Source organism: Musca autumnalis, unplaced genomic scaffold, assembly GCF_047663935.1.
Source record: "Musca autumnalis isolate F117 unplaced genomic scaffold, ASM4766393v1 scaffold_5, whole genome shotgun sequence".
NCBI classification, from domain to species: Eukaryota; Metazoa; Arthropoda; class Insecta; order Diptera; family Muscidae; genus Musca; species Musca autumnalis.
The window spans coordinates 33,355,544-33,379,479 of record NW_027412088.1 but is presented as its reverse complement, the minus strand read 5'-3'; the positions used below and the strand labels follow the sequence as shown (position 1 = coordinate 33,379,479).

The following is a 23,936-nucleotide window of genomic DNA, read 5'->3' as shown; positions in this document are numbered from 1 at the left end:
TTTGTTTTTTGTTGTTGTATATAACTTTTAATATGTATTTATATATTCATTTGTTTTTTGATTTTGTTGCATTTTTTTTTGTTATGAGATCATGTCCTGTAGCGCATAATTTCGCGTAAAGCATAGAGAAGCTCGGCCTGGTTGCGAGCTTCCATTACCATTAAATTAACGTGGACCTGGAAAAAGAGAAGAAACAAAACGCATACATAAGAAATGAGAATAAAAATTAAAATAAAAAATCGTAATAGAAATGTTTACGTTGGGCGCCATTTTTTTAATTTGTTAACAAAATCATGGAAATTTTTGGAAATAAATATTTTAAAAAATTATGATAAATAAAGTTTACTCGAGCTTGAGGTCTATAAATTTTTTTTTTTTTTTGTTTTTATTGCAATAAAAACATTCGACGGTTGTAGTCACACTACACTAGTTTTTAAGTTTGATTATTATTATTATTTACATATCTAAAATACTCCCTGAAGATGAAATTCATAGAATTTCGAAATATTGGAGACAATAAATAAATAAACCAAATTTATAGACCTCAAGCTCGAGTAAACTTTATTTATCAACAAATAAAAAGGTCGAAGAAAACACAAAAATAATTAAAAAATTATGTTTTCCAAATCAATGAAATCTTAATAGCAATTTCCACGTTGGGCGCCATTTTTAATCTTTGAAGAAAGTGAGAGAAAAATTTTTTGAAAATTAATATTTGAAACAGGGTAAGATTTTCAGGGCAATCATGAATATTTCCCTCGGAATTTTCTGCACGGAAAATAATTTAGAAAGTGGAATTCTTTAAGAACTAATAGAAATATAATTAGAAATAATAGAATGCCTAATGTAAACATGGACGTAATTTCAATCTTAGGCGCCATTTTGAATTTTTGAAGAAAGTGCGGGAATTTTTACTATTTTTTTTTTTTGACAATTAATATTAGAAACAGAAACGTTTTTCTAGATTAGGGAAATGTTAAACGTAATTTCCACGTTGGGCGCCATTTTTAATTTTTGAAATATTTTTGTTTATTTGAAAGAGGATTAGTTTTTAATGGTCAGGGTCCAATAAACTGCTCATATCAATTTTCTTTTCAATTAAGCTACGTTCACATCAACGGAATTTATTATTTTTTTATTTGAATATTTAGCTTCCAAACCGTTCCATTTCATTCATTTAAACGTAGTTTAAGATCATTTCTTTATATCTTACCTTTTCACTGTCCTGCAGTTCAACCAAAATGCTATCGTAATCCTTTGTTGTTATTCTCTCCGGAAAACAGCAAGCGGTTTTGATAAACATTTTCAAGGGACGATCCAAAAGCTGGAAAGAAAACAAAACAATTTAATTATTGACTTTTTGGACACAAAACGTCTCACTTACCTGGTTAACTTCACCATAATCGTAGTCATCATGGCGTATACCATAAATACATTGGATATAATTCCAAATGGCACGACGAAATTTCGATGTATCAACATTTTTAACACCGCCCATTGTGAAATAGGTTAAATTATAGGCACAACGGAAACGTTGATCCAATAATGTTCCCACATCCTCATAGAGACTAAAAAATAAATTCAAAATTAGTTCCGAAGAGTGTTATAAAGTGTCCTTCGTAACTTACTCATTAACCAGCGAATAACCATGATCATCCCATGAATAATCCTGTATACGAAATGTATTGGGTATATTTTCAGCACCACGCCGGGCAAAGTCTTGATATTGAAAGTTAGGATCTTCAATATAATGTGAGATAACAGGTGGTATTTCAGCGGGTGTTACGTTTGCAGCCGCAGGCAGTTCGGCAGTTTGCATTTCAACATTTTTAAAACGATTACTCAGTTCTGCTTCGCTACATTCATCCTGTTTCTGGGATAGCACTTTCATGCGTTCCATTAAAACTTCCACTGTGGCACTGGGTTGAGCTGAAAGGAGACAGAAAAAAAAAACAGTAAATCAGCAGATACTTAGGAAGATTTTTTATTTCAATTCCGATTTTTTGGAACATACTAATAAACGCCGATTTTTTTTTTAAATATTTTTTGGACCATCCTAATAAACGTGGATTTTTTTTAAGTATTTTTGGACCATCCTAATAAACGAGGATTTTTTAAAATATTTTTGGACTATCATAATAAACGTGTTTTTTAATATTTTTTGGACCATCCTAATAAACCTGGACTTTTTTTAAAAAATATTTGTTGGACCATCCTAATAAACGTGGATTTTTTTAAAATATTTTTTTGACCATCCTAATAGACGTGAATTTTTTTAAAATATTTTTTGGACCATCCTAATAGACGTGAATTTTTTTAAAATATTTTTTGGATCATTCTAACAGCCGTGCATTTTTTAAAATATTTTTTGGAACATCCTAATAAACGTGAATTTTTTTAAAATATTATTGGACCACCCTAATATACGTGGATTTTTTAAAATATTTTTTTGGAGCATTCTAATAAACGTGGATTTTTTAAAATATTTTTTGGGCCATCCACAATAAACGTGGATTTTTTAAAATATTTTTTGGACCATCCACAATAAACGTGGATTTTTTAAAATATTTTTTGGACCATCCACAATAAAGGTGGATTTTTTAAAATATTTTTTGGACCATCCACAATAAACGTGGATTTTTTAAAATATTTTTTGTACCATCCACAATAAACGTGGATTTTTTAAAATATTTTTTGGACCATCCACAATAAAGGTGGATTTTTTAAAATATTTTTTGGACCATCCACAATAAACGTGGATTTTTTAAAATATTTTTTGGACCATCCACAATAAACGTGGATTTTTTAAAATATTTTTTGGACCATCCACAATAAACGTGGATTTTTTAAAATATTTTTTTGGACCATCCACAATAAACGTGGATTTTTCAAAATATTTTTTGGACCATCCACAATAAACGTGGATTTTTTAAAATATTTTTTGGACCATCCACAATAAACGTGGATTTTTTAAAATATTTTTTGGACCATCCACAATAAACGTGGATTTTTTAAAATATTTTTTTGGACCATCCACAATAAACGTGGATTTTTTAAAATATTTTTTGGACCATCCACAATAAACGTGGATTTTTTAAAATATTTTTTTGGACCATCCACAATAAACGTGGATTTTTTAAAATATTTTTTGGACCATCCACAATAAACGTGGATTTTTTAAAATATTTTTTGGACCATCCACAATAAACGTGGATTTTTTAAAATATTTTTTGGACCATCCACAATAAACGTGGATTTTTTAAAATATTTTTTTGGACCATCCACAATAAACGTGGATTTTTTTAAAATATTTTTTTGACCATCCTAATAGACGTGAATTTTTTTAAAATATTTTTTGGACCATCCTAATAGACGTGAATTTTTTTAAAATATTTTTTGGAACATCCTAATAAACGTGAATTTTTTTAAAATATTATTGGACCACCCTAATATACGTGGATTTTTTAAAATATTTTTTTGGAGCATTCTAATAAACGTGGATTTTTTAAAATATTTTTTTGGAGCATCCACAATAAACGTGGATTTTTTAAAATATTTTTTGGACCATCCACAATAAACGTGGATTTTTTAAAATATTTTTTGGACCATCCACAATAAACGTGGATTTTTTAAAATATTTTTTGGACCATCCACAATAAACGTGGATTTTTTAAAATATTTTTTGGACCATCCACAATAAAGGTGGATTTTTTAAAATATTTTTTGGACCATACACAATGAACGTGGATTTTTTTAAATATTTTTTAGGCCATCCTAATAAACGTGGATTTTTTAAAATATTTTTTAGGCCATCCTAATAAACGTGGATTTTTTAAAATATTTTTTAGGCCATCCTCATAAACGTGGATCTTTAAAAAAATTTTTTAGGCCATCCTCATAAACGTGGATCTTTAAAAAAATTTTTTAGGCCATCCTAATAAACGTGGATTTTTTAAAACATTTTTTAGGCCATCCTAATAAACGTGGATTTTTTAAAACATTTTTTAGGCCATCCTAATAAACGTGGATTTTTTAAAACATTTTTTAGGCCATCCTAATAAACGTGGATTTTTTAAAATATTTTTTGGACCATCCAAAATAAACGTGGATTTTTTAAAATATTTTCTGGACCATCCAAAATAAACGTGGATTTTTTAAAATATTTTCTGGACCATCCACAATAAACGTGGATTTTTTTAAAATAATTTTTGGACCATCCACAATAAACGTGGATTTTTTAAAATATTTTTTGGACCATCCACAATAAACGTGGATTTTTTAAAATATTTTTTGGACCATCCACAATAAACGTGGATTTTTTAAAATATTTTTTGGACCATCCACTATAAACGTGGATTTTTTAAAATATTTTTTGGACCATCCACAATAAACGTGGATTTTTTAAAATATTTTTTGGACCATCCACAATAAACGTGGATTTTTTTAAAATATTTTTTGGACCATCCACAATAAACGTGGATTTTTTAAAATATTTTTTGGACCATCCACAATAAACGTGGATTTTTTAAAATATTTTTTGGACCATCCACAATAAACGTGGATTTTTTAAAATATTTTTTGGACCATCCACTATAAACGTGGATTTTTTAAAATATTTTTTGGACCATCCACAATAAACGTGGATTTTTTAAAATATTTTTTGGACCATCCACTATAAACGTGGATTTTTTAAAATATTTTTTGGACCATCCACAATAAACGTGGATTTTTTAAAATATTTTTTGGACCATCCACAATAAACGTGGATTTTTTTAAAATATTTTTTGGACCATCCACAATAAACGTGGATTTTTTAAAATATTTTTTGGACCATCCACAATAAACGTGGATTTTTTAAAATATTTTTTGGACCATCCACAATAAACGTGGATTTTTTAAAATATTTTTTGGACCATCCACAATAAACGTGGATTTTTTTAAAATATATTTTTTAGACCATCCTAATAAACGTGGATTTTTTTAAAATATTTTTTTGGACCATCCTAATAAACGTGGATGTTTTAAAATATTTTTTGGACCATCCTAATAAACGTGGATTTTTTAAAATATGTTTGGACCATCCACAATAAACGTGGATTTTTTAAAATATTTTTTGGACCATCCACAATAAACGTGGATTTTTTAAAATATTTTTTGGACCATCCACAATAAACGTGGATTTTTTAAAATATTTTTTGGACCATCCACAATAAACGTGGATTTTTTAAAATATTTTTTGGACCATCCACAATAAACGTGGATTTTTTAAAATATTTTTTGGACCATCCACAATAAACGTGGATTTTTTAAAATATTTTTTGGACCATCCACAATAAACGTGGATTTTTTAAAATATTTTTTGGACCATCCACAATAAACGTGGATTTTTTAAAATATTTTTTGGACCATCCACAATAAACGTGGATTTTTTAAAATATTTTTTGGACCATCCACAATAAACGTGGATTTTTTAAAATATTTTTTGGACCATCCACAATAAACGTGGATTTTTTAAAATATTTTTTGGACCATCCACAATAAACGTGGATTTTTTAAAATATTTTTTGGACCATCTTAATAAACGTGGATTTTTTAAAATATTTTTTTGGAACATCCTAATGAATGTGGATTTTTTTAAAATATTTTTGGACCATCCTAATAAACGTGGATTGTTTTAAAATAATTTTTGGACCATCCTAATGAACGTGGATTGTTTTAAAATAACTTTTGGACCATCCTAATGAACGTGGATTTTTTAAAATAATTTTTGGACCATCCCAATAAAAGTGGAATTTTTTTTAAATATTTTTGGACCATGCTAATAAACGTGGATTTTTTTAAATATTTTTTGGACCATCCTAATAAACGTGGATTTTTTAAAATATTTTTTGGACCATCCTAATAAACGTGGATTTTTTAAAATATTTTTTGGACAATCCTAATAACATGGATTTTTTTAAACATTGCCAGCATTTAGAATTTTGGAATTGGGACGAAGCGAATCCGTAATGTTCCGCCTATACTTTCCTCTTTTAATTCGTATCCCCTTCCCCCATTCTTCAAAGGCCTATCATTCCTAAAAATGCATTTAAATGTTTAAAAACAAATAAAACATTTTACACACCTATAAAAATCAAATTCCGCAATCAAAATGAAAATTTGTCGCACCACATTGCAAGCAGGGGACCTTATAAAGATGACCCATAAAAATTAGCTGAATGTGGTGACACACACCAATCGTTTACAGATGTGGACAAAACACCCTCTCCAAAAGTGATAAACAGAGATCTGTTTTAACAACTTACCATTAATTTTGTTTAGACCTGCCGCAGCAGCATTGGCAGATGAGGCAAAGGCGGCTGCTGTTGCCACAACACCTCCACCTGCTACAGCAGCAGCGGCTGCACCAGTTACGACAGCAGCGGCTGTCATATTTCCCACAATGCTATGGGCTGCATTGTTGTTGCAATATAGCTGATGATTATGATGATCGATGCTGTGGTTGTTGTTGTTGGTATTATTGTTGTTGTTCAATGTGATTTCACTTAAAACAGTCTTTTGCGGTTGATACTGTGGTAAAGATCCCGCACCACCGGCAGATGAATGCATCAATGGATTTCCTCCATCGATCGTACTGCCGACACCACCACCACCACCACCACTGCTAATCGCAACAGCCACAGTGTTGTTGTGTATGCTGTGGACATTGGCGGTGGGTGGTGTTTTCAGTTTAGGACTAGATAAACCATCAAGTTTTTGTGTCAGACCGCAGGAGAACACAAACGACGACAACGAATGAAAATGCGATAACAGCACCATGGCATGGACAACTTCCGATAGAGACCAACTGTTTTTGCCTCGAGTTAAACTCTAAAAATAGAGATGGAAAAATATGGAAAGAAAATATAAAAAAATCTTTAAATTACAAAAAAAATATTTTTAAGAAATTATTTTCTAGTATTTTTTATAAAAAAAATATTTTCGAGCATTGTCAATAAACGTGAATTTTTTAAAAATAATTTTCGAATATTGCCTATAAACAAGGATTTTTAAAAATTTTTTTTCGAGCATTGCCAATAAACGTGGATTTTTTAAAAAATTATTTTCGAGCATTGCCAATAAACGTGCATTTTTTTAAAAAATTATTTTCGAGAATTGCCAATAAACGTGGATTTTTTAAAAAATTATTTTCGAGCATTGCCAATAAACGTGGATTTTTTAAAAAATTATTTTCAAGCATTGCCAATAAACGTGGATTTTTTAAAAAATAATTTTCGAGCTTTTGCAATAAACGTGGATTTTTTAAAAAATTATTTTCGAGCTTTTGCAATAAACGTGGATTTTTTAAAAAATTATTTTTTAGCATTGTATATACTCGAGGATTTTTAAAAAAATTATTTTCGAGCATTGCCAATAAACGTGGATTTTTTAAAAAATTATTTTCGAGCTTTTGCAATAAACGTGGTTTTTTTAAAAAATTATTTTCGAGCATTGCCATTAAAACGTGGATTTTTTAAAAAATTATTTTTGAGCATTGCCATTAAAACGTGGATTTTTAAAAAAATTATTTTTGAGCATTGCCATTAAAACGTGGATTTTTTAAAAAATTATTTTCGAGCATTGCCATTAAAACGTGGATTTTTTAAAAAATTATTTTTGAGCATTGCCATTAAAACGTGGATTTTTAAAAAAATTATTTTTGAGCATTGCCATTAAAACGTGGATTTTTTAAAAAATTATTTTCGAGCATTGCCATTAAAACGTGGATTTTTTAAAAAATTATTTTCGAGCATTGCCATTAAAACGTGGATTTTTTAAAAAATTATTTTCGAGTATTGCCATTAAAACGTGGATTTTTTAAAAAATTATTTTCGAGCATTGCCATTAAAAGGTGGATTTTTTAAAAAAATATTTTCGAGCATTGCCATTAAAACGTGGATTTTTAAAAAATATATTTTTTTTAATTTGTTAGAAAATAAACGTGGATTTTTTTAAAAATTATTTTCGAGCATTGCCAATAAACGTGGATTTTTTAAAAAATTATTTTCGAGCATTGCCAATAACCGTGGATTTTTTAAAAAATTATTTTCGAGCATTGCCAATAAACGTGGATTTTTTAAAAAATTATTTTCGAGCATTGCCAATAAACGTGGATTTTTTAAAAAATTATTTTCGAGCATTGCCAATAAACGTGGTTTTGTTAAAAAATTATTTTCGAGCATTGCCAATTAACGTGGATTTTTTAAAAAATTATTTTCGAGATTTTGCAATAAACGTGGATTTTTTAAAAAATTATTTTCGAGCATTGCCAATAAACGTGGATTTTTTAAAAAATTATTTTCGAGATTTTGCAATAAACGTGGATTTTTCTAAAAAATTATTTTCGAGCATTGCCAATAAACGTGGATTTTTTAAAAAAATTATTTTCGAGCATTGCCAATAAACGTGGATTTTTTAAAAAATTATTTTCGAGCATTGCCAATAAACGTGGATTTTTTAAAAAATTATTTTCGAGCATTGCCAATAAAAGTGGATTTAAAAAAAAAAATTTCGAGCATTGCCAATAAACGTGGATTTTTAAAAAAAATATTTTCGAGCATTGCCAATAAACGTGGATTTTTAAAAAAATATTTTCGAGCATTGCCAATAAACGTGGATTTTTTAAAAAATTATTTTCGAGATTTTGCAATAAACGTGGATTTTTGAAAAAATTATTTTCGAGCATTGCCAATAAACGTGGATTTTTTAAAAAATTATTTTCGAGCATTGCCATTAATCGAGGATTTTTTAAAAAAATATTTTCGAACATTGCCAATAATCGAGTATTTTTTAAAAAAATATTTTCGAACATTGCCAATAATCGAGAATTTTTTAAAAAATTATTTAAAGGCATTGCCATATCTTTTTACTCGTTATGATTCTGGAAAAGAATTTGAATTTTCTTTACCCACCTCTATGTGCTCCTTGCGCAACAACCACGGCCGGTGTGCTAGAATTTTATTTATCTCATATATGGCACGTAATTTTGGCGGTATAAAATCCAAGCCGTTTAACCATTCCGGATTACCACCCTGATTGATAAATTCCTTTTCGTACATTTTCACCAGGTACGGGCATTGATGACGAGCGGCGGCCTAAAAAGAAACAGAAAAAAAACAAATCAAATAAAAGAGATGACAAGACAAACATAATTAGACACTAATTACAACAGTCAGTTAGTCGCCTCTGAAAAAATCTAGACAACACGACAATAGAATAATTAAATTTTGCATAAAAATTATTGCCAGCAATAAATGCGACTATTTATTTGCCAAAGAGGAACCTTCACAGATGTAATCTGCTCATTATAGTCATAGGCGTGCATACTTATTGCTGCTGCCATCGCTGCCACAGCCTATTATCATCACCAGTGTGGAATGCAAATGACCTAAAGATAATGAGCAAATGTGCGAAGCAAACACGCACTGCATTGTAAATAACAGCAGCTATGGATGCCAAGTATTTTTATTTGTTTTTTTTTTTTTTGTTAAATATTTAATTTTATTAAGTATGTACAAATACATACCTCTGCATATAGAGGTTATACATTATTTTATTATATACAATGCAATGGACAATTGATTCCAGTTTCAAGATTTTATTATAAGAATGAAGATCCAAGATCACGCAGATTGAGCCAACCCTCTGAAACCCCTACATTCAAACTTTTCTATAGCGTAGCTCTTGGGGACGTAAAATTAATACGTTATAGAAAAACCTCGGTATAAAGTGATTCTAATAATAATAATTGTTCCACAAACACCCCAGACGGGACAAGGGAGACTTCTCTCATATCAATGAGTGCACCCCGATTTATATTAGCTCAATGATATGGAACCTACTTTTTATCGCCGAGTTCGAACGGCTTGTCTTAAGACACCAGTTGTAGAGAAGTTTTAAAGTGATTATAAGCTGTGAAAATTCATATTTTTGGTCACAATCCGTTATATAGAATTATTTGTACGTTAAGAATGTGCATTATAGGGAAGTTCGAACAACAACAAGTAAAAAAGTATCAGTCGGCTTTGCCGACAGAGATATACCCTCAGCCTGTGTAAATTGAAACAATTTTTTCCCAAAAAACGCATTTATTTAGGGAGTTTTTAAAATGTTGGGCGCTTGAACTGACAAAAATGTTGATTAGGATTAAAGATCAAAAGTTTTGCGGAGGAGATACTAAAAAGAATGGATCTGCAGCCACTACATATGGTACCATAGGGGTTTTTTACAACTTCAGGGATGTTTGCTCAAGAAGTATGGACTTGCCCAAATATAGTCCATATTTGAACCTGATCTATATCTGGTAGATATATTTGGATGTGTAAAGTATGGACCAATTCGGCCACTCCCTTCAAGAGTTACCGTATGAACAAAATTTCCGAACATTTTTGAACTTTTGTGGGGAGGTACCTGAAGGAGTGGACCGATATGGCTTATCTTCGAACTTAAACTATGTTTGGACAAAATATTACTAAGGCCAAACTTTGGACCGAATCGGCAGACCTGTTCGAGAGTTATTTTGCGCTCCAACCTTCTCACACGGTGTCATAGGGTTTTTTTTGCAACTTTCAGGCTATTTTCTCAGGAAGTATGGACTTGCCCCTGATGAAACTTATACCGTCGTATGAAGGGCAGTGAATACAAGTTGCTAAAGCAAAAATCGAAGCGATTCGAGAGATGGTTCTAAACTGAACTTTTCCAAATTTTTATGTGGGAGGTACCCGACGGAGTGGACCGATTGAGTCCATATTAAAGCCTGATCTAAGTCTGGTACACGCTCCACGATGGGCAAAGTGTGGACTAAATCGGTTACTCCCTTCAAGAGTTATCGTGCGCACAAATTTTCCGAACATTTTCGAACTTTTGTGGGGGAGGTACCGGAAGGAGTGGACCGATGTAGCTCATCTTCGAACTTAAACTAAGTTTGGGCAAAATATTACGAAAGCCAAAATTTGAACCGAATCGGTTCATCCGTTCGAGAGTTATCGTGCGCTCCAGCCAGACAGGCAGACAGACAGACAGACAGACAGACAGACAGACGGACGGACATTGCTCAATCGACTCCAAATTGTCTGAAACACATTTCGTCCAAACATACTTGGGGTCTAAATCCATTATTTCGATGAGGCACATTTTGCCCGTATGAAAGTGTATATACCCTCGTTAGCATAAATGCTGAGGGTATAACAAGAACAAGAAGGCACAACGCACAGTGCGAAATATGGGAAGTTTAGTGGAACTTTAAGGAATTTTGAAGTACATAAAATTGATTAAATTTTAATTGAATTCGTTAGCTAAATACTCCACTGCAAATGATCCATACTCAGTTTTGCGATTTACTCCGCGAAACGACTTAAAAATGCACTTAAAGTTGCACTTTTGTTTCATAATTGTTTTTCTAAGAAATATATGTAATTTGGATTCATTAAAAAAATAGCGTGGCGCGGACATATGGTAACTCAGTATACCATGATTAATTTTTCTTAATATTTTACAAAACAATTATGATATTTTACACTTAAAAAGAATGCAAAAAACCCTTATTGTTTTCGTGCAATTTTAGTCGGAAAGAAGTGATTTTTTGAAGTTTTCAAAATTGTAATTTTTTATTTTCCGTAGTCATTTCAAAAGTGAATTACGTACATTCACGTGTTAAGATATATATAATCTGAAAGATTGGATTCTCCTCTGTTCGCAAAGCTATAAAACTGGTGCGGTATCGCGCGGTCTTTGGAAATATTCAAGACTTTCTAAAAAGACTTCGGGAATTTTATTCTGTTGCATTTTCCAAAAATGGAAGGTAAACGCGGCAATGAACGCCATTGTTGATTGTGTTTTGAAGAAATGGACTCACTAATTCTAACAGTGATAATTTCTGTAAAATTAAGAAACCTCTCGCAATTTTTGATAGTTTTGACCTCTAAATGTTGGTGATTTACATATAGTGCAACATTTTTAGATGCTGCGGTACAAATACCAAAATACGTTAAAATTGTAATGCAGTGCAGACCTGAACTTGATCTGAAAGACATTATTAACAAAATTAATGGTACAGACCTGCTGAATGGACCAATAAACATTATAGATACAAATGAAAACCAAAAAATTGACATTTTACTGCTTAATAGGTGTGTAGGGTTGTGGGGCTTCACCCAGAAGTGGACCAATGTTGACAGATTTTATGTGAGGGGGATGTTTATTCGCTAATATCTTAAAATGCACATTTGCATCAAAATCGGTTGCAATTTTTGTCTTCAACATTTAAAATACCTAACATGAAGGAACCCGCCATATGGGGGCTATACCAAAAACGCGTATCTACGATGCTAATATTTCGCACAGTGGTTTTCTATCTACGAAGAACATAAAATGTTAAAATACAACCAAATACATTGGAAAATGTGTCTGTAACATTTAAAATAGGTCCCATCTACCGGTACCGTTCAATGGGGGCTATACCTAAACGCGAACCTATATTGATAATATTTTGTACATAAGCTTTCTATCCGCTGAAAACTGAATATACCAATTTGCAGCAAAATCGATTGAAAAATGAATGTAAAACGTAAAAACGGCAGCAGGAGTTATATGAACGCTACGGGAAACCGCGGGCCTATGTGGTCCAATTTGAGCCAATCACTATCCACTAATATAAGAGACATTTTTGCAAAATTTTAGGAATATACGCCCTTTCCTTTAAAAGTTATTAGCAAAGTTCCGCTAAAGTGCTCATATTTCGCACTGTGCAACGTCTTGATTTCATATCAAAGAGTGCCAACCGATTCTACTTTAGCTCAATCAGAATGTAGACGTTTTAATCTGGACCACAAGGACTAGCTTCGGTAACAAATTCAAAAGAACAGTCCTTAAACTTCATTTATCCGAAAAGGTTTTAATTTTTGTTGTTGTTGTAACAGCATATGATAGGTTTAAGTGTTCGTTTTCCAATTTCATCTGTCTCTATCTCTAGGGCAAGGGATGTGGTGAAGTCAATGGGTTATAACCACAAAGTTACTGGAGTTAACTTCATGAAGACCTCCTCTGCCCTAGTCACTAAGATGACACTCATTGTAACACTCGAGCAAGTGGTGCAAAGAGAGCGTGTGATTTTGTTGCCGTACTGGAAGAATCTGCGTTTTCTCATGCTAGTGGTCCACATGAGGAAACACCCAGTGACAGTTCCCAGGCCGGTATTCTAATAGGTTTAAATATTATTCCAAAGTGATGCACTTATATTCGCGAATCACACTGATGCCGCATAGCTTACCACAGGTTGACCTATCGCGTTACATGTGGTCAATAAGGGTTGTCAGCCTTTGGTTGTCTGCATATCAAGCGCAGCGGCTAGGGACTTGAAGACCTTGTTCCTATATGTCAGCTTGTCGCATATAGCTGTGACATGTGCGAACGAATGAGGATACTGTGGAATGTGACCACCAGAATTTTGAAGTAGTTAGGGGTCGGAACTCCCTTACTATCGACATAAGAGCTTCAACAAACTTGAACTTAGAATTTCTATGGACGACAAAAGTCAGCGTTTGGTTTTCTTCGTACCAAGTGCAGCGGCTAGGGACTTAAGGAACTTGTTCCTACATGTCAACTTGTCGGACGACGTAAAGATACTGTTGAATGTGACCTCTAGAATCTTGGAGTAGTTAGGGAACGGAATTCCCTTACCATCGACATTAGACCTTCAACGAACTTAAACTAAGAACCTCTATGGACAAAATAAGTCTTTCGAAGGTGTCCTATGGACAATAAAAGTCCTTCGAAGATCTTCTATGCAGACAAAAACCTTCACAGTTCTTCAATGGACAACATATGTAAGTCCTTCGAAAGTGCCATATGGACAATATAAGTCCTTCGAAGATCTTCTATGGAGACGAAAAACCTTCACAGGTCTTCTATTGACTACAAAAGTCCTTCGAATGCCTTCTATAGACGACAAAACCTCGTGAAAAGACTTCTATGGAAAGACTTCTCGTGAAAAGACTTCTATGGACGTAAAAAGACTTCTATGGACAACAAAAGTCCTTCGATGGTCTTATATGGAAACGCAAAACCTTCAAATGTCTTCTATGGACGATAGAAGTCCTTAAAAGACTTCTCTTAACGAGAGCCCTTCGAATGACTTTTACAGACTACGAAACCTCGTAAAAAGACTTCCATGGACAACAGAATTCCTTCGAAGGTCTTCTATGGAGACATAAAACCGTCAAGGGGGTTCTATGGACAACATAAGGCCTTCTATGGACGATAGAAGTTTTTCAAAAGTCTTCTCTTGACGAGAGCACTTCGAATGACTTCTATGGACGACAAAACCGCGTAAAAAGACGTCTATGGACAACAGAAGTCTTTTGAAGGTCTTATATGGAGACGAAAAGCCTTCAGAGGCCTTCTGTGGACAATAGAAGGGCTTTGAAGGACTAAAGGTCTTCTCGTGACGACAGGAGATCCTTTATGGACGACAGAATTCCTTAGAAGGCTTTCTCTGGACAACAAAAAGTCTTCTGTAGGCGACAAAAGACATTTTCGGCATGACATTAGGGCTTCTGTAGATAACAGAAGTTCTTCTAGAGCCGATATAAGTCCATTCAAGGATTTCTATGGACAACGGGCAAAACCCTTCAAAGCTCTTCGAAGACTTTCCAAAGGAAAGAAGGATCTAAAGACCCTTTCCAAAGAAAAGGGGCGCTTCTTTAGACTCTTTCCAAAGGAAAGGGTGCTTCTTTAGACTCTTTCCAAAGGAAAGGGTGCTTCTTTAGACCCTTTCCAAAGGAAAGGGTGCTTCTTTAGACCCTTTCCAAAGGAAAGAGTGCTTCTTTTGACCCTTTCTAAAGGAAAGGGTGCTTCCTTAGACCCTTTCCAAAGGAAAGGGTGCTTCCTTAGACCCTTTCCAAAGGAAAGGGTGCTTCCTTAGACCCTTTCCAAAGGAAAGGGTGCTTCCTTAGACCCTTTCCAAAGGAAAGGGTGCTTCCTTAGACCCTTTCCAAAGGAAAGGGTGCTTCCTTAGACCCTTTCCAAAGGAAAGGGTGCTTCCTTAGACCCTTTCCAAAGGAAAGGGTGCTTCCTTAGACCCTTTCCAAAGGAAAGGGTGCTTCCTTAGACCCTTTCCAAAGGAAAGGGTGCTTCCTTAGACCCTTTCCAAAGGAAAGGTTGCTTCCTTAGACCCTTTCCAAAGGAAAGGGTGCTTCCTTAGACCCTTTCCAAAGGAAAGGGTGCTTCCTTAGACCCTTTCCAAAGGAAAGGGTGCTTCCTTAGACCCTTTCCAAAGGAAAGGTTGCTTCCTTAGACCCTTTCCAAAGGAAAGGGTGCTTCCTTAGACCCTTTCCAAAGGAAAGGGTGCTTCCTTAGACCCTTTCCAAAGGAAAGGGTGCTTCCTTAGACCCTTTCCAAAGGAAAGGGTGCTTCCTTAGACCCTTTCCAAAGGAAAGGGTGCTTCCTTAGACCCTTTCCAAAGGAAAGGGTGCTTCCTTAGACCCTTTCCAAAGGAAAGGGTGCTTCCTTAGACCCTTTCCAAAGGAAAGGGTGCTTCCTTAGACCCTTTCCAAAGGAAAGGGTGCTTCCTTAGACCCTTTCCAAAGGAAAGGGTGCTTCCTTAGACCCTTTCCAAAGGAAAGGGTGCTTCCTTAGACCCTTTCCAAAGGAAAGGGTGCTTCCTTAGACCCTTTCCAAAGGAAAGGGTGCTTCCTTAGACCCTTTCCAAAGGAAAGGGTGCTTCCTTAGACCCTTTCCAAAGGAAAGGGTGCTTCCTTAGACCCTTTCCAAAGGAAAGGGTGCTTCCTTAGACCCTTTCCAAAGGAAAGGGTGCTTCCTTAGACCCTTTCCAAAGGAAAGGGTGCTTCCTTAGACCCTTTCCAAAGGAAAGGGTGCTTCCTTAGACCCTTTCCAAAGGAAAGGGTGCTTCCTTAGACCCTTTCCAAAGGAAAGGGTGCTTCCTTAGACCCTTTCCAAAGGAAAGGGTGCTTCCTTAGACCCTTTCCAAAGGAAAGGGTGCTTCCTTAGACCCTTTCCAAAGGAAAGGGTGCTTCTTTGGACCCTTTTCAAAGGAAAGGGTGCTTCCTTAGACCCTTTTCAAAGGAAAGGGTGCTTCCTTAGACCCTTTCCAAAGGAAAGGGTGCTTCCTTAGACCCTTTCCTTTGAAAAGGGCCTAAGGAAAGGGCGCTTCCTTAGACCCTTTTCAAAGGAAAGTGTGCTTCTTGAGACTCTTTCCAAAGGAAAGGGTGCTTCTTTGGACCCTTTTCAAAGGAAAGGGTGCTTCTTTAGACCCTTTCCAAAGGAAAGGGTGCTTCTTTAGACGCTTTCCTAAGGAAAGGGTGCTTCTTTAGACGCTTTCCAAAGGAAAGGGTGCTTCTTTAGACGCTTTCCTAAGGAAAGGGTGCTTCTTTAGACGCTTTCCTAAGGAAAGGGTGCTTCTTTAGACGCTTTCCAAAGGAAAGGGTGCTTCTTTTTAAACCCTTTCCAAAGGAAAGGGTGCTTCTTTTTAAACCCTTTCCAAAGGAAAGGGTGCTTCTTTTTAAACCCTTTCCAAAGGAAAGGGTGCTTCTTTTTAAACCCTTTCCAAAGGAAAGGGTGCTTCTTTTTAAACCCTTTCCAAAGGAAAGGGTGCTTCTTTTTAAACCCTTTCCAAACGAAAGAGTGCTTCTTTATTTATTAAATTTTATGACCAAAAATATTTCGGAATTTTTAGAATTCAATCTTAAAGTAGATAATAAAACTAATAAAATAATAATAAAAAGTTTAACGAGCCAAGGAGGGGACTCGTGGGGTACTTCACCCACATTTTTTTCGGCTGCGGACATAATGGACTGTGTGAAAAACGAAACACATAATTTGTTAATGAATTGAAGATATTTTCGTATAAATTAGGCCCACAATTAAATTTACATAATTTATGGCGATTTCTCATTTGTTTCGCCCCCATTTATTAGCGATGAATAATAGAGTCATTAAAAAACTCAAAATACTTTTTACAATTTGTGGTGTGCGTTTATTATGCTTTGAAATCGTATCCACTTAAGAAGGGCAGCAGACACATAATTTTGGTTTTTATGCACAAAAATATGAAAATTTTTATTAACACAAAATATTGTTGGTGCGGCGGCGGTGTTTTTTATTTCACTATTTTGTGGCGGACAAAATACTTAGAAAACAGCATAATTTTTTCATAAAATGTTTTTTTTTTTTTGGTTTCTGATTTTTATGAGCAGCATAAAGCAGTGCAAGAAACAAATGCCATGCATTCATTAGAATACGAACAAACAGACGACCAAACTGAGCGACCCCGCATAATTTGCTTTGTTAACGCCTTATTTACATCGACTTGTTAACAACATCTGAAAACAAAAAAATAAATCTGAAGGCTGTGTGTAAATTGATGATGTTCTAACAAGAAGAGTTCGTCAGTCGGTTCGTTTCGTTTTGTGCCAATTTTCTGTTTTGTACAAAATATTGTTTTTTTGAAATTCAAATTTTGCATTTGAGGTTTATGGCTGTGCGTTGAGTATCAAATTAACCCAAAATTCAAATTGAGTAGAACATAAATCAATTAGTTGTTTTTTTTTAGGTATTGAAAACACATACGAATTTATTTGCACTGGGATCGTATGAGGTATAAATTATTGGAAATAAATAATACGCCCTGATGGAACTTAAAAAATCGATGTTTTGCCTTTAGCTCTCAACATATCAAGTAAAGTTTTTGTTGTTTACCTCATTAGGCTGAAGGTCATATTTTGTAATAATTCTTATTAAATTTGTTATCGAGCTATATTTTGTTAGAGAATTTTTTAAAATTTTTTTTTATTTTTTCAGATAGCCTTTGTGATCTTTACAAAACTATATTTTTATTATCCAACTTTCCCTCAATAATGTGCCTAAAGTTCCCCCTACCTCCTCGGTAAACTTCAAAAAATTCTATTATAATCTACAAGGTATTATGTGGTAAGGGTTATTATGTCTTTGTGCATTTGTATGTAACATACAAAAGGAAACGAGATAGACCCATAGTTCCTTCTAGGCATATACATAAAATCACTTTCTGAGTCGATTTATGCATGTCCGTCCGTCCGTTCGCAACGTACAGGTCGCAGTTATTGTCCGATTCAGCTGAAAATTGAGGAATATAATGTTTTAAACATAGGAAGAACGCTGTTCGGGTGACGTAGGGGATGGAAGATACCAAGCAACGGTACTGACATCGCTAAGCTGCAATCACAACAGATAGCCACAGCATATTCCACTCAACTAGCCCAATTGCTTAATCAAAGCACTCCTCATCCCGATAACATATCAGCGCAATGGCAAAGCATTGCCCACTCCATGCAAACAGCCGCAAAATCCATACTTGGATACCAGAGACCTCCATGGTGTGATGAGGAGTGTCGTGCTGCCACCGAAGAGAAAAATGCGGCATATAGGGCTACTTTACAATCCGCAGCAACGCGTAGCGCACGAGAGATATACAGGGAGAAAAGGAGAGAGGAGAAACGTCTTTTCCGCAGGAAAAAGAGAGAGATGGCAAAGCGGGAGTGTGAAAAAATCGAGATGTACAGGAGCCAGAATGAAGTCCGAAAATTCTACCAAAGAGTCAAGCATCAAACTGATGGCTTTGGTACAGGCACATCCTCCTGTAGAGACCAGCAAGGTAATCTGGTAACAGATACAGATAACGTGCTCAGGATATGGAAGGAACATTTCTCCAATCTGCTGGTATCCAATAGTAGCGAAGACGATGATACCATAGATCCAATCCCAGCAATCAACCGACTGAAGAATAATAAAGCAGCAGGAGCCGATGGCTTACCAGCCGAGCTGTTTAAAACCGTAGGCGACGCGCTGATAAGGTGTATGCATCAGCTAGTTAGCACCATCTGGCAGGAAGAACGCGTACCCGACGATTGGAACCTGAGCATCCTATGCCCCGTCCACAAGAAAGGAGATAAGACTGTATGCTCCAACTATAGGGGCATAAGTCTTCTCCCTATTGCCTATAAGATAGTGTCAGGGATATTGTGCGAACGACTAAAGCCAATGGTCAACGAAATAATTGGACCATACCAAAGTGGCTTTAGACCTGGCAAGTCCACCATTGACCAGATATTTACCCTGCGGCAAATCCTGGAGAAGACCCAAGAGATGCAGATCGACACCTACCACCTTTTTGTCGATTATAAAGCAGCCTTCGACAGCCCTCTGCGTTCAAAGGTATTCCAAGCCATGTCTGAATTTGGTATCCCCGCAAAGCTCATCCGGCTTTGTAAAATGTCTTTAACTGACACGAGGGCCTCAGTTAAAATGGAAAGAACCTCTCCGAAGAGTTTGGTACCAAAAGAGGTTTCAGACAAGGAGACAGCCTTTCGTGTGATCTTTTCAACATCCTGCTGGAAAAGGTTATACGAGAGGCAAACGTCAAAAGAAGTGGCACAATCTACACCAATAGTCACATGTTACTTGCTTATGCTGATGACATAGACATCATGGGCCGATCAGTAAAAGAAGTAACTGATACCTTTATAAAGGTCGAAGGAGAATGTGCTAAAGTGGGTCTGGCGATAAACGGTGAGAAGTCCAAGTTGATGGTGTCTACGCGTCGATGCTTCCATTGAGCTCGAACCGACTGTGGAAGTTGGTTCCTATAATATTGAGTTAGTAAAAGACTTCGTCTACCTCGGCACCTCCGTAAACACAACAAACGACATCAGTTGTGAAATAAAAAAAAAAGAATTGTATTAGCCAACAGATGCTACTTTGGCTTAAGTAAGCAGTTTTAAAACAAAGCCACATCTCGTCAAACAAAAATAACGCTCTACAAAAGACTGATACTACCCGTGCTGATGTATGGCTCCGAAGCCTGGGCAGACACGGCAGTGCTTGGTGTGTTTGAGAGAAAAATTCTTCGAAAGATCTACGCATGAACCACGAGCTGTATCTACTATACAACGACATCAATATTGTTAAAGGTATCGAGATGCAGCGATTGCGTTGGCTAGGTCATATCATAAGAATGAGCGATGATGAATCCGATAAAAAGGCGTATAAATACGGACCACTTGGCGGTGCACGCAAATTTGGCAGGCCAAGGAATAGATGGCGCAAACAAGTGGATGATGAGATGAAAAGACGCGGTATTCCAGAGTGCGAAGCAACAAATAGAGAGGAATGGACATATCTTATTAGTTCGGCATATAGAACAAACGTTCTGTAATGGGCCAGCTAAGTAAGTAAGTAATATTTCTACCAGACATAGACCATGTTCCAATATGGACTCTATCGGTCCACTCCTTCAGGTACCTCCAACACAAAATTTCTGAAAAGTGCATGTTAGGACCTCCTCTCAAATCGTTCCGTTGTTACACTCAAGGTCCCAATTACGATGGTACAAGTTTTTTAAGTGGTAAGTCCATACTTCTTGAGAAAAAGAGCTGAAAACTGTAAAAAAAAACCCTACGGCCAGCATGTGTGTGGCTAGTGCGCACGACAATTCCCGAACCGAATACTGCGATTGTCCACACTTTGCATATTGTAATATTTCTTCGAATATTATATGAAATTCGAAGATGGTGCTTTTAGTACCACTCCTTCTGGTACCTCCCCCACAAACGTTCGAAAATATTCGCTAAAATGGTAAGCATTTTTGTTTAAGTGCGGTTAAGGGTCTGTGCGAATATCCTGTGGAAATTTACTGAAGGTACTCCTAGTAGACCTGTTTACAGCGATATGATGTTTTTCGTGGTCAAGCCCTGATATAATGGTACTATCGAGAGGAATGACACCCAAAATAAGACACACTTCAAAATAGACTATGTCGGTCCATTCCTTTAGGTACCTCTCGCACCAAACTATTGAGATCTTATCTTAATCCATATCTTTGACGTCAAGTTCATACACCCAAAATTCTAAATACCCACAGGCTGAGGGTATACCTCTCTCGGCAAAGCCGACTGATTCTTTTTTACTTGTTTTAATTAGGAATATGTTCGTGGGACTGCAACACTCATGTCGTTGTTTTTTTGTTTTTTTTGTACCGTCATAGGCTGAGTGTTTTTGCATGGTATGAACTCAACAACGACCACAGAGCATGTTTGGTGGCCAGACATCATCGGAACATCATAAATTATATTGTAATTTACGCATAATTTAATAGCTTCGCTGAGTTAAACATCTATTTTCCTTTGTTTATCGTCATACCCAATGAAAAACAAATGACAAATATCTACGAAAATAAACAACGGCAGCAGCCACAAATGTCCGAAAAATACGATGGTCCTCGTAGACAATGTATCACCTGCCGCTGTGGAGCATTGCATTGCTGTATCCTGGACTGGAGCCTTAAAAATGCTGTAACCTGGATTGGCTCCGTCCATAAAGAATCAGGTGAAAGGTGAGTGGGTTCAACGCGACAGTTTAACAGAAACCACTCGTCTTGGACTTGGCAATCAACAAATTATTTCCTGTTGCACGAATGAATGGCCTTTTGCCTATTAATGACTAAAATAACTTTTACTCCATTTAAATATTTAAAAAAGGTCCCGCACAAACCACTTTTAATTTTTATGATATATGAAATCATGGTATATATATTATAAAATGATATATATGTTATAAGGCGATGATAAAATAAGTTAAAAAACAAGTAAAAAGTTGTTTAGTTCGGCCGGGCCGAACTTTTTATACCCTCCACCATAAAATAGTCTTAATTAAAATGGAATTATTAGGGTCCTTTCACAATTTTAGGTGGAACAACTTTTCGACAATGGATAGACTCCTACTGCCTCCCACTATTGCTTAAATTACACTGTAAACACAAATGTTGGGGCAGACACAATTCCTTTTGGAGATGAAAGCCCGTGGTGTGGGTATATTAAAAACCCCGAATTACAGATGCGCCGTGAGTCGAACTTCCGCGTTATGGCGTGATGAAGTTTTTGAAAGAGGCCCTGTAAGCCATCATGAAGAAGCATTAAATCTTTGTTTGTTGTTTTTGTAGAGCACTTAAGCAACAGTGAACAAAGATATAACGCTAATTCCAGATGGCCCACAGGGTCTCTAACATAAATTTCATCACGCCATAACGCGGAAGTTCGACTCACGGCGGATCTGTCCTTCGGGGTTCATAATATACTCACCAAGGCCTTTCTTCCACAAGAGGAATTTTCCGTGCCCCAGACTTTCACCTCCATTTTGTTGCACAGTGTTATCTAATCTAAAACAATGTGTTCAGCTAAGTGAAAGGTACCACCTACGGGGCTATATCAAAGAGTCAAACTATCTTTAAATTTTTTGGCGGAAAAGTTTTATAGCTGCAGGGAACTTCCAGAGTCAAATTGAGGGTAGTTTCATCAAAACAATGTAGACTCTCAAAAATGGACCCATGTTGACGAATTTTACTGAAGAAATTTCATGTTATATGGGGGGATATACCAAAACATGGACCTATATTGACGATTATTTTTGAATAGACAAAATTGTAGCTTAAATTCTCAAAATACGGATCATTACAGGTAGTTCGGTTAAAAATTGCAGCTAAAATTCTCAAAATACCGAAAATCGGGAGATACCGTTATATGGGGGCTATACCAAAACATGGACCTATGTTGGCGATGTTTCGTTGGAGATGTTTTATGACCACTGAGAACTTCAAATGTCAAATTACAGCTATTTCGGTTAAAAACTCTAGCTACAATTCTAAAAATACCGAAAATCGGGAGGTATCATTATATGCGGGCTATACCAAAACATGGACCTATGTTGACGATGTTTGGTGGATATGTTTCATGACCACTGAGAACCTCAAATGTCAAATTGCAGATAGTTCGGTTACAAATTGAGGCTAAAATTCTCAAAATACCGAAAATCGCAGGTACCGTTATATGGGGGCTATACCAAAACCTGGACCTATGTTGACGATGTTTAGTGGAGATATTTCATGACTACTGAGAACCTCAAATGGCAAATTACAGCTAGTTCGGTTACAAATTGTGGCTAAAATTCTCAAAATACCGAAAATCGGGAGGTACCGTTATATGGGGGCTATACCAAAACATGGACCTATGTTGACCATGTTTGGTGGAGATAATTCATGACCACTGAGAACCTCAAATGTCAAATTGCAGATAGTTCGGTTAAAAATTGTGGCTAAAATTCTCAAAATACCGAAAATCGGGAGGTACCGTTATATGGGGACTATACCAAAACATGGACCTATGCCCATATTCTTTGGGATACAAGTTTGTTGATCACTAGGAACCCTAAGTGCCAAATTATAGCTAATTCGGTCTGCAAATGTGGCGAAGAACGTCAAAATACCTCAAATCCGGAGGTACCGTTATATGGGGCTATACCAAAGAGTGGACAGATATAGTCCATCTTCGAACTTGACCTGCCTATGGACAATAGACCCTCGGGTGCAAAATTTCATCGCTCTATCTCAATTATTGCGGACGCTAGAGTGATTACAACAGACGGACAGACCGACATGGCTAGATCGTCTTAGAAATGTATCCTGATCAAGAATATATATACTTTATAGGGTCGCAAATTATTAGTTCGATGTGTTACAAACGGAATGACAAACTTAATATACCCTCCATACTATGGTGGAGGGTATAATAACGATTTGTTTTAAGTTACATATCTGCTTACAGTGACTTACAAAATTTGTCAAAAGTTCTGAAAAATAAAAACTTTAACAACTTTTTGTGAGGCACTGCAAACTTTCCGGACTTCTGTTACAATACAGATTGATGACACTTGTCAAATATTCAACTTCGGGTTCATCCAATTGTTTAAGTATTACCACTGAGATTCCGTGTGGGCAACAATGCTTTGGATGATTTTGCATCTCGGATGACATGTGTAAAAAATAAAAAGATCCTTTGGTTTTCCTAAAGAAGACC

The 23,936-nt window shown here is 35.4% G+C and overlaps 1 protein-coding gene across 3 annotated transcripts in view; it reads right to left on the bottom strand.

The window, feature by feature from the left end:
• The window catches only part of Sesn (Sestrin), a 177,846-nt gene continuing 153,910 nt past the window's right edge, over positions 1-23,936 (bottom strand). For all 3 annotated transcript variants that reach the window (XM_073957441.1, XM_073957443.1, XM_073957440.1), the window contains 6 exons: positions 8,952-9,134; positions 6,306-6,870; positions 1,629-1,929; positions 1,385-1,568; positions 1,214-1,324; positions 1-176 (listed from right to left, as the gene is read on the bottom strand). In XM_073957441.1, coding sequence (XP_073813542.1) covers positions 90-176; positions 1,214-1,324; positions 1,385-1,568; positions 1,629-1,929; positions 6,306-6,870; positions 8,952-9,134 — 1,431 coding nt within the window. In that variant the 3' untranslated portion in view covers positions 1-89. The remainder of the gene's footprint in view (positions 177-1,213; positions 1,325-1,384; positions 1,569-1,628; positions 1,930-6,305; positions 6,871-8,951; positions 9,135-23,936) is intronic.